Genomic DNA, 11,649 nt, shown 5'->3' on the forward strand with positions numbered 1-11,649 from the left:
GGAGGAGCAGGTCTGGTGTCCAGGGGCTCGGGGAGGCTGTCTCTGAGCTGGGAGAAGGCCCAGAATTGGAGGAATCCACCATTCCCCAATTACCCCTCTGGGCCCACTTCCTGCTAGCAACTGTCACAATAGCATTCACTGTTTATTTTTCAGGCTCAGTGGTTAATCTCTTTTCATCATAGCGCGCATTGGAATCCATGAGAGATGAAAGACCACCAGGATGCCAGCACACAGGGGCTCGGATACATTGCTTCCCAGGCTGCCCTCACAGGACTCAGGTGCAGGAATGCCCAGGGCTGTACTGAGCAAGCAGAGGTCTGGCTCCCACGCCACCCTCACCAGCAGCATCTCAGTGTCGACATGTGTTGACTTCCTTGGGCTGTTACAGAAATCAGAGCTCCTTGTCACTCCCTGTTCAGTCCAGGCGGGTGCTGGCAGCCAGAGGGACTCTACGGTGGGCTGGCCGTGCTTTGGGACTCAGGTTCCCCACCAGTAACAGGGCTGGGAGCAAATGGTCTGTACATGTGGTCTTTTTTTTAACTTTTATTAAATTTATTTGGGTGACATTGGTCAACATGATCACATTAGACTTCAGTGTAGGTTTCTATGTTACAAGATCTATATATTGCACTGTGTGCCCACCACCCAAAGTCAAATCTTCTCCTGTCACCTTATATTACGACCTCTTTCTCCCCCCACCCCCTGTTGGTGCCGTTTTAGCTTGAGGCCCTCACACTGTCCCCTGGACAACCATGTACCCAGGGCCAACCTCCTCTCACTACAAGGTACGTCCTCAAACTCTTCCCTGCGAACACCCCACAACTCTAAATCCTCATTTTAAATGTAACTAACTCTTTTGTAACCTACTTTTTTGAAGGTAAATTGATTCTTGGAATCCTAAACTCCTGACCTTCCCTCCCAGCTTAGGTCCCCTAGTCAGGGCCAGGCCTTATCAGTCCTGCCACTCAGTCCGGGCCTGATAGAGCTACCACCGTCTGTCAGAGGGCCGGGCGGGGCTCAAAGACCCTATCTTGGACCCACTTCCACACCCCCACCTTCTCTGGTACAGTGTTCCTGCCCAGGAGGAATCGCTCACCAACAATAGCAGCTACAATAATCTTGAATTCACGGTGCCATTATCCCTCCTAACAGTGAGGTGGAGGCTGTTCTAAACCCCCACCTGAGAGGTTAACACAGTGAAACCGGGACTCACAATGTTAACTAGCCTGCCCAGAGCCACCCAGGGGTCGCTTTCAGGGGAAGGTCTCCGCTGAGGGCCCCTCTGAGCTCAGCTCCAGCCACAAAAGTTCCGAACAAGCCTGGGGCTTTGAATTCTGTGCAGAGACTAATAGGTCTCAGTGTCCAGGAGCACAGACTTGGGCTCCTTGTGTCTCAGGAAACCAAGGCCCAGAGACAGAATAGACTTGCCCAACCCCCAAAGGGCCAGCAGCCTGGCCCACAGCAAACCTAGGTCTCCTCTCCCATCAGGAGTGGTTCCTTCCACCGAAACTTGAACATGTTTCATAACTTTCCCAAGCCTCCATTTCCTTATCTTAAAACATGTCATGGTAATAACATAAAATTCTCTCACAGAGAGCGTTAAGGGTCAAATACCCAACATGAAGAGTGTTTGGTACCATGCCCAGGACTTAGAAGGCATTTGATAAGTGTCAGCTAAAACCAGGCAGCAGACCTTGGTTCACAATCACACAAAATCAGTCCAAGGTGGACTGTCATCCAATCAAATGCCAAACAGTACAGTTCTTAGAATGGTAATATAGACAGTTCTCTACACCTCAGCATTTGGCAGGGTTTTTTTTTAAATATATTTTATTGATTTTTTACAGAGAGGAAGGGAGAAGGACAGAGAGTTAGAAACATTGATCAGCTGCCTACTGCACACTCCCCACTGGGGATGTGCCTGCAACCAAGGTACATGCCCTTGACTGCAATCGAACCTGGGACCCTTGAGTCCACAGGCTGACGCTCTATCCACTGAGCCAAACCGGTTCTGGCAGGTGTTTTTTTTTTTAAGTGAGGTAAAACCTACCTGCTCAGCGTGGCTCAGTGGTTGAGCAGCGACCTATGAACCAGAAGGTCACGGTTCAATTCCCTGTCAGGGCACAAGCCCAGATTGGGGCTTGATCCTCAGTAGGGGATATTCAGAAGGCAGCCAATCAATGATTCTCTCTCATCATTGATGTTTCTATTTATCTCTTTCTCCTTATCCCTTCCTCTCTGAAATCAATAAAAATATATTTTTTAAAAAGAATCAACTAGTGAATGCATAAATAAGTGGGAGAGCAAATTGATGTTTCTCTCCCTTCCTCTCCTTCTACCTAAAATCAATTTTAAAAATTATAAACTTCCATTCAACAAAACCAGCATTAAGACAGTGGAGGCAAACTACAGACTTGGGGGCGATATGACACATCAAACTGACAAAGAACTTATATGCAGAGTGAGATTGCAAAGGGGTGGCAGGTGGGAGTTGTTTTGAGTGATGGAGCTAGTGATTTTGGTGGGAGTTACACAACTCTACACACATGTCAAAGTTCACAGAGCAGTACACTAAAAAAGTCAATTTCATTGTATATTAACGTTAAAAGGAATAGTTGCCTCATTGTTAAAATGATAATATGGTGAGCAATATTGCAATCCTGCCCAGCCAGTGTGGCTCAATGGTTGAGCATTGACCTATGAACAAGGAGGTCATGATTTGATTCCCAGTCAGGGCACATGCCCAGGTTTCGGGCTCGATCCCCAGTGCGGGGCATGCAGGAAGCAGCCAATCAGTGATTTTCTCTCATCATTGATGTTTCTGTCTCTCTATCGGTCTCCCTTCCTCTCTGAAGTCAATAAAAGTAGTGCAATCCCTAATAGCAGATGATATTAGGATAATTCTCTCTTATTGACCTAGCTTTTCGGGAGACAGACCCAGTCAGTACATCTTTCCTCAGCCGGGAGGGTAAAACCATCGCTTTCTCAGAGGAAACCCAAGAATCACAGACCCAAGGGGGAGGGAGCTGGCATGTGGCCTGGGTGATCTAGACACAGGATCCTACCCAGGAGCCATGCAGGCAGCACGGGGCATGTGCCAGCCCCAGGAAGGTGTGTTCTGGGCCCTGCTCCTCTGGTTTCCCTCATTTTTTAAGTCTGAAATGGACAAGGACAATGCAGGGCTGGGCTGCAAATGCAGGCATGACCTCCTGGGCTGGCTGGGCCCCTATCTCTGCTGGACTCTGGTCAGGCTGTGGCCAACGCCCCCTCTACAACCCAGGAAGGATGGCAGGGGTGATAACCCCTCACCCCCCCTGTCCCACCAGGCTCCGACTGCCCATTGTCACTGGATCTGATAAGAGACCCCACCCCAAGCCCCCACAGCCTGGCCCCCACATGGACTCCGTGTATATAAGTGGACCCTGGGGGCTAGGCACCACAAAGGCCAGTCCTGATCATACCCAGCTCCGGCTCCGATACCACCATGTCTCTGACCAGGGCCGAGAGGACCATCATCGTGTCCATGTGGGGCAAGATCGCTGCACAGGCAGATACCATCGGTACCGAGACCCTGGAGAGGTGAGTGCCAGACAGGCCGGGGACGGGGCCAGGTAGGTGACAATGGGGTTAGTGAGGACAGGGAACAGTGAGGAGGGAACAGTGGGGAGGAGAAAGAGAGGAAGGAGCAGTGTGTCTGATTAGAGGCAAGTGGATGGGGAGGGAGCTGAGGACTGTGTTTCTCAATGGGACCCAGCACACAGGTCTCCACAAACATCTGTTGAACGAATGAATGAATGAACGAAAGAATGACTGAGAGATGGGGCAGTGAGGGAGAGATAGTGCCGTGCTATACTGGAGCCTGGGGCAACAGAATCCAATACTGATTCTGTCTTCATTTAAAATTATAGTTGTTTTGTTCAACGTGAATTTTTGCATTAATATTTATGTTTTAAATATTGCTTTAAAATATGACTTATCCTGACGGCTGGATTTTCTGGCGCCGCTTAAGTTTTGCTCTCAAGGCAAGGGCCCTACTGGCCTCACCAAAGTCCTGCTCTCCTCCCACCCCGCAGGCTCTTCGCCAGCTACCCCCAGACCAAGACCTACTTCCCACACTTCGACCTGCACCCTGGCTCTGCGCACCTGCGCTCCCACGGCTCCAAGGTGGTGGCCGCAGTGGGCGACGCGGTCAAGCACATTGACGACATCGCCAGCGCCCTGTCCAAGCTGAGCGAGCTGCACGCCTACATTCTGCGCGTGGACCCTGTCAACTTCAAGGTGAGCGCGGGGGTGGGGTCCTGGCTGGTCAGGACAGAGGCTGGGTCCGAGTTCGAGGAGGGAAAGGTCTCCAAGAAACGGGCTCCGTTCCCCCACCCGAAGAACCCCCAGGCCCCCTCCAGCCGCGCGCTGAGCAGCCCTCCCGCCCCAGCTCCTGTCCCACTGCCTGCTGGTCACCGTGGCCTCGCACTTCCCCGCGGACTTCACGGCCGACACCCACGCCGCCTGGGACAAGTTCCTGTCCGTTGTGACCAGCGTCCTGACCGAGAAATACCGCTGAGCGCAGCCGAGGGACCCCAGAAGACAGGCTGCGACCCCTCCACTGCTCTATGGGGCCTCCCTCCTCCCCCTCCTTCTGGGTGACCCGCCAATAAAGGGATAAACGTACTCCTCGCCTCTGTGGTCACTGGGGCCCCTGAGCGGGGGAGGGCGGGAGAGGTGGGAGGGTGGACCTCAGGGTCGCCTGGAGGGCTGCAGGAATCCTGAGCACTGACCCAGGGTCTCCCAGAGGGCAAAGGTCAGCACCCTAAGAATGAAGGGCACTTGAGATGCGGGCGGGTGGCAGAAAGGGCACCTCAATACTTACTTCTGGGTCAGTACCGGAGCCCACCTGGCCCGCATGTCTCTCCCCCGGGGCCACTTATTACCCTTTCTTCTTCCTCTGAATTTTTTACTATTTCCTCACTTATGAACCAGGAAGAAAGGAGCAATGAGGTGTTCATTCATTCATTCACTCATTCATTCACCACCCTTTCATTCGCTAGCCCATTGCTTCTTCCATCAACAAACATTTATTGGCATCAAAGACGCCCAAGCATTTTTCTAGACCAGCAATTTTCAACCGGTGTGCACAACAGTTTTTAACACATGCAGTACCTATTTAGTCAGGGGCACTGACCTCTTTTCCCTTAGATTGTCAAATTAAATGACAACAGCCAACGCAACAATAGCCATCCCGTGTGAATGAATCAAAATTATACCTTCTTTTGTCATATCACCAAAAAATATATATTTAGGTGTGCTGCAGAATTTTAGTAATTAGTTTACATGTGCCATGAGGTGAAAAGGTTGAAAATCATAGTTCTAGGCTATGAATACAGCAGCTAAAATCAGCAAAACTCCCTGCCCCGGGAGCTGACAATCTAATGGGGGATACAGACATGATCTATAGTCAGATCACAATTCACTGAAATAAAAAAGGAAGAGATGCCTGGCCGGTGTGGCTCAGAGGTTGAGGGTTGACCTCTGAACCAGGAGGTCACAGTTTGATACCCAGTCAGGGCACATGCCTGGGTTTGGGCTCGATTCCCAGTGTGGGGCATGCAGGAGGCAACCGATCAATTCTCTCTCATCATTGATGTTTCTATCTCTCTCTCCCTCTCCCTTCCTCTCTGAAATCAATAAAAATATATTTTAAAAAATAATCTATGGAAGGATAAACTAGAAATGATTACAAATGATTGCGCCAGTGGGAATGGAGAAGTAGGATTGGGAGGGGGGAGGTCCTACATAGTTTTAATATTTGAATCATGTAAATATTTTACATCATCAAAAATGTAATAAAGAGGGGGGGGGGTGAGGGCATGAGGGGGGGTAGGGGATATCGTGCGGATAAGGACACATATGTAATATCTTAATCAATAAAAAATATATTTTAAAAAATGTAATTAAAAAGAGCAAAAAATGAGAACACCAAAATTGAAAACCAACTTAAATGAACCTCTGTAAGAATATAGTAATATAATCATCAGAAGAATTATTACAAATGACTTCTGAACACAGTACCTTGGCTGTGACCAAAAGAGCAGCAAAAAAAAAAAAAAAAAAAAATCCTAACATTCACTCAGTAGTTTATTGGTCATAATAACACAGATATTGTAATTTCATAAACTTTTATTTGAAATATTTTCAAAATATCAAAAAAACTCCAAGAATAAGGCAAAGATGGAGAAATGGTGACTGCTGGTTGTTATAGGGTTTTTTGAGGGGTGATGAAAATATTCTAAAATTGACTGTATTGCCCTGACTGGTTTGGCTCAGTGGATAGAGCGGCAGCCTGCAGACTGAAGGGTCCCAGGTTCGATTCCAGTCAAGGGCATGTGCCTTGATTGAGGGCACATCCCCAGCAGGGAGTGTGCAGGAGGCAGCTGATCGATGTTTCTCTCGCGTTGATGTTTCTAACTCTCTATCCCTCTCCCTTCCTCTCTGTAAAAAATCAATAAAATATATTTTTTAAAAATAAAATATAATTGATTGTATTGATGGTTGGACATACTGCGAATATATTAAACCCATTGAATTGTATGCTTTCAGTGGGTGAATTGTATGGTATGTGAATTATTTCTCAATACATTTGTAAAATAAAATAAGACAAAACATTCCCAAAAACTCTTCATTGAGATTCCTGATTTTAACATTTGCCTTCACTGTGTCTCTCTTTCTGAGCCATTTGAGTGTAGGATGCAGACATGATTTCTCTTTAATACCCTCAAATATCTTGTGTATTTCCTAAAGCCAACAAGATCACTTGCCTGCATAGCCTGAAAACCACCACCAAAATCAGGAGATTACACTGAGCCAAACCCATCACTGCACAGACCCCACGCACATGCCCTTCCCAGTCACATCCGTTACCTACCCAGGATCACACTTTGCATTCAGTCTTTCCTTGAACGACTTTAATAGTTTTGAAGAGTACATGCCACTTAGTTTGTAGAATGTCCCTCTGTTTGAGTTTTCCTGCGGTGTCCTCATGAAGAGATTTAGGTGATGCACTTTGGGCTGGAACATCACAGAAGTGACACTGTGTCCATGTCGATGCCTCCCATCGGGCACATGCTGTTGGCTGGTCTCTTTACTGGTCCCATTCACCTTGACCAGTTGAAATGGTGTCTGCCAGGTTTCTCCACTGCAGAGTTAATTAATAAGTATTTTATGCTTTTTCATTGATAAATAATACATTTTTACAGGTGAAGCTTTGAGACTGTGTATACATCCTATTCTTTTTATTGAATTTATTGGGGTGACATTGGTTAATAAAATTATATAGGTTTCAGGAGTACAATTCTATAAAACATCATCTGATATTGTATTTTGTGTTCACCACGTGTCCAATAAAGGACAAGTCCAGTACCCTTTCATCACCATTTATTCCCCTTATACCCTCCTCCACCTCCCTTCACCCCCTTTTCCCTCTGGTAATCACCATACTGTTGTTGTCTGTGCCTATGAGTTTGGTTTTTTGGTTTTGGTTTTTCTTAATTCCTTCACCTTTTCACTCAGCCCTCTGCCATCTGAAAGCTGTCAGTCTGTTCTCTATGAATCTGTTTCTATTTTGTGTGTTATTTTATTTTGTTCATTAGATTCCACATATGAGTGAAATCATATGGTACGTAACTTTCTCTGACTGGATTATTTCACTTAAGCATAATGCTCTCCAGGTCCATCTATACTGCCGCAAAGGGTAAGAGTTCCTTCATTTTATGGCTGAGTAATTTTCCACTGTGTAAATGTACCACAGCTTTTTTATCCACTCATCTAATGATGGGCGCTTGGGCTGCTTCCAAATCTTGGCTGTTGTAAATAACGCTGCAATAGGGATGCATATATCCTTTCGCATTAGTGTTTCAGGTTTCTTCGGATACCATCTGTTCTTTATATAATTTCACCCACTGGTCTTAGCATCCATGAATGGTTCTTGCCTACATCAATTGCTACCGTGATGGTTGCCCAGTGCAATTCTCCATCATCTTTTCTGTACTTATTAGTAGGCATTCTACTGAAAGGAAAAGCTTTTCCTTCTCCATTTTTATTTTTTTTATATTTTTGATATTTATTTTATATATTTAAATGCCATTTAACAAAGAAAAATCAACCAAAAAAATGAGTTTGCATGTCACCTCTGACACACGTGTCATAGGTTCGCCATCACTGTTCTAAGCTATACTTTCTTTTCAGGGTTTTTTTCCCATTATTTTTTTTTTTATTGCTTAAAGTATTACAAAGGGTATTACATATGTGTCCTTTTTTCCCCCCGCTCTTGACAATCCCCTGGCCTCCCCTACCCCCCAGTGTCTTATGTCCATTGGTTATGCTCATATGTATGCATACAAGTCCTTCGGTTGATCTCTTACCCCCCTCACTCCTGTCCCCCAACCCTCCCCGATCTTCCCGCTGCAGTTTGACAATCAGTTTGAGGCAGCTCTGCCTCTGTATCTATTATTGTTCAAAAGTTTATAATGGTCTCTATTATCCATGAATGAGTGAGATCATGTGGTATTTTTCCTTCATTGACTGGCTTATTTCACTTAGCATAATGCTCTCCAGCTCCATCCATGCCGTTGCAAATTGTAAGAGTTCCTTCTTTTTTACAGCAGCATAGTATTCCATCGTGTAGATGTACCACAGTTTTCTAATCCATTCATCTACTGATGGGCACTTAGGCTGTTTCCAAATCTTAGCTATGGTGAATTGTGCTGCTATGAACATAGGGGTGCATAGATCCTTTCTGATTGGTGTTTCTGGTTTCTTGGGATATATTCCTAGAAGTGGGATCACAGGGTCAAATGGGAGTTCCATGTTTTGTTTTTTGAGGAAACTCCATACTGTCTTCCATAGTGGCTGCACCAGTCTGCATTCCCACCAGCAGTGCACAAGTGTTCCTTTTTCTCCACATCCTCTCCAGCACTTGTCGTTTGTTGATTTGTTGATGATAGCCAGTCTGACAGGTGTGAGATGGTACCTCATTGTTGTTTTGATTTGCATCTCTCGGATGATTAGTGACTTTGAGCATGTTTTCATATGTCTCTTGGCTTTCTGAATGTCCTCTTTTAAAAGATGTCTATTTAGATCCTTTGCCCATTTTTTGATTGGATTGTTTATCTTCCTTTTGTTAAGTTGTATGAGTTCCCTATAAATTTTGGAGATTAGGCCCTTATCAGATATAATGTTGGCAAATATGTTCTCCCATGTAGTGGGCTTTCTTGTTGTTTTGTTGATGGTTTCTTTTGCTGTGCAGAAACTTTTTATTTTGATGTAGTCCCATTTGTTCATTTTCTCTTTAGTTTCAACTGCCCTAGGAGCTGTATCAGTGAAGAAATTGCTTTGGCATATGTCTGAGATTTTGTTGCCTTTGGATTCTTCTAGAATTTTTATGGTTTCCTGTCGTACATTTAAGTCCTTTATCCATTTTGAGTTTATTTTTGTGTATGGTGTAAGTTGGTGGTCTAGTTTCATTTTCTTGCATGTATCTGTCCAATTTTCCCAACACCATTTATTGAAGAGACTATCTTGGCTCCATTGTATGTTCTTGCCTCCTTTGTCAAATATTAATTGAGCATATTGGTTCGGGCCGTCCATTTTTAATTTATATCATATTAACTCAGTTCCCATTTTATTCAGTGGGTTATAATCTATTACCAATCATTCTTTATTTTGATCCTAAAACTGTCCCAGATTTGGACAGTTGGAGTCCCTTCACACGGGCTACTCTGTGTCCTTTGACATATCCCCATCATCCTTGAGTACATTCTTAGTTTCTTCTATAAGAAGTTCTAGTCCCGCCCTGACCGGCTTGGCTCAGCGGATAGAGCATTGGCCTGCGGACTGAGGGGTCCCAGGTTCGATTCCAGTCAAGGGCATGTACCTTGGTTGCGGGCACATCCCCAGTGGGAGGTGTGCAGGAGGCAGCTGATCGATGTTTCTCCCTCATCAATGTTTCTGACTTTCTATCTCTCTCCCTTCCTCTCTGTAAAAAATCAATAAAATATATTTTTTTTAAAAAGAAGTTCTAGTCCCCTCTTGTACTTTCCCTGCACCCACATGAAATTAGCCATTTCTCCACATAGTTCTGTTTCCTCCTAGTGGAGAATGATGTTTGCAAAGCAAGAGCTGGGAGCGGGGTGTGTTCATTGCTATCAGAATGTTATTCCTGCGAGTCGTCTCAGTGGACAGAACTAAGAGATATATTTTTACACACACATACACATAAGTAAATATACACACATGTATCTATTCTGTATATGCTAAGTATATTAGAAACCATGACCTCATACCAGTATCTCTAATTACAGTCCAATATCACATGGCTTGTCCTTGTCTTCTCCCTTTCCGTGTTCATGCCTCCCTTCTGCGATAGTGAGAAACCTGGCTCCCACTGTTCTCAAAACACCTCCCTATTTGCTCAGTTCCCTCGCATATTACCAACATCCCAATGGAGCCAACTTTGATTTCATCATTTTGAAACTATGCTATCTAAGAGATGCAAATATAAAACCCATGAAAAAGTATATGATTTAAAACGTCTTTAATTAAAAAAACATATCATATCATTGCAAACAAATGTTTTAAAGGTCAGTGAAGACAGGGGACAGTGCGGAGGGGTCAGTGAGTTCAGAGGTTGTCTGGGGAGGGTCAGTCAGTTGGGGAAGATGAATTGCACAGACATCTGACCCTGGCTCACTGGGGCCTGCGCAGGACAGGCACCTGGAGGAGCATGAAGTTTCTTCTGAGGCCTGACGTGCCTCTGGGGCAGTCAGGTTGCTACCAGAACTGATATTGGGGTCTCTGACCCTGAGGAAACCGTGGTCAGAGGAGGTTTCTCGGAAGAGCCTTCCGGGGTGCCGCTGGAGAGCATTATTTCTGGCAGAAGGTGAAGCGGGAAGCCTGGTAAGGGACAGAAGGAGGCCCCTCTGGTCAGAGGAGGTGAAAGGGGCTGGATGCCACGGCAGGGGGAGTGGAAGGGCTGGCAGTGCAGACCCAGCTGGAAGCTAGGAGACCAGGCAGGAGCTGCTGTGGTGGGAACAGGCAAGCTGGGGTAGTGGGAGGGTATGCGGGGCCTCCAGGTAAGGAGGGTGGAGATTGGGTGGGAGACTTCAGGCTGGGGGAGAAGTGGGACCTGTCACGCTTGCAAGGCCTGTGGCAGGGTTAACTTGGATTCTTCCAGCTCAGAGAAGAGGGGAGGGATGGTGGAGAGGTGGCAGCCCCTCTTCCTGAGCTCAGGTCCCGCCCCCCATCCGCAGGCTCTTTGCCAGCTACCCCCAGACCAAGACCTACTTCCCACACTTCGACCTGCACCCTGGCTCTGCGCACCTGCGCTCCCACGGCTCCAAGGTGGTGGCCGCAGTGGGCGACGCGGTCAAGCACATTGACGACATCGCCAGCGCCCTGTCCAAGCTGAGCGAGCTGCACGCCTACATTCTGCGCGTGGACCCTGTCAACTTCAAGGTGAGCGCAGGGGTGGGGTTCTGGCTGGTCAGGATAGAGGCTGGGTCGGAGTTCGAGGAGGGAAAGGTCTCCAAGAAACAGGCTCCGTTCCCCCACCCGAAGAACCCCCAGCCCCCCTCCAGCCGCGCGCTGAGCAGCCCTCCCGCC

The 11,649-nt window shown here is 46.6% G+C and overlaps 2 protein-coding genes across 2 annotated transcripts in view; both read left to right on the forward strand.

The window, feature by feature from the left end:
• Positions 1-3,484: 3,484 nt before the first annotated feature.
• HBZ (hemoglobin, zeta) lies at positions 3,485-4,596 on the forward strand. Its single transcript, XM_005870342.2, has 3 exons — positions 3,485-3,579; positions 4,074-4,278; positions 4,430-4,596. Exons 1-3 carry the CDS (start codon positions 3,485-3,487, stop codon positions 4,556-4,558), a joined length of 429 nt encoding a protein of 142 aa, XP_005870404.1. The 3' UTR covers positions 4,559-4,596.
• Positions 4,597-11,105: 6,509 nt separating this feature from the next.
• The window catches only part of HBM (hemoglobin, mu), a 2,342-nt gene continuing 1,798 nt past the window's right edge, over positions 11,106-11,649 (forward strand). The window contains exons 1-2 of the mRNA XM_014542957.1: positions 11,106-11,120; positions 11,513-11,516. Coding sequence (XP_014398443.1) covers positions 11,106-11,120; positions 11,513-11,516 — 19 coding nt within the window. The remainder of the gene's footprint in view (positions 11,121-11,512; positions 11,517-11,649) is intronic.

This window comes from Myotis brandtii, unplaced genomic scaffold, assembly GCF_000412655.1.
Source record: "Myotis brandtii unplaced genomic scaffold, ASM41265v1 scaffold317, whole genome shotgun sequence".
Taxonomy (NCBI): Eukaryota; Metazoa; Chordata; class Mammalia; order Chiroptera; family Vespertilionidae; genus Myotis; species Myotis brandtii.

Excerpts from the sequence above, each read along its gene's own strand:
- HBZ (XM_005870342.2), top strand. The coding sequence starts at position 3,485 with ATGTCTCTGACCAGGGCCGAGAGGACCATCATCGTGTCCATGTGGGGC. Across the intron at positions 3,580-4,073 it reads GGTACCGAGACCCTGGAGAG|GCTCTTCGCCAGCTACCCCC; the intron begins GTGAGTGCCAGA and ends CCCACCCCGCAG. Across the intron at positions 4,279-4,429 it reads TGGACCCTGTCAACTTCAAG|CTCCTGTCCCACTGCCTGCT; the intron begins GTGAGCGCGGGG and ends CTCCCGCCCCAG.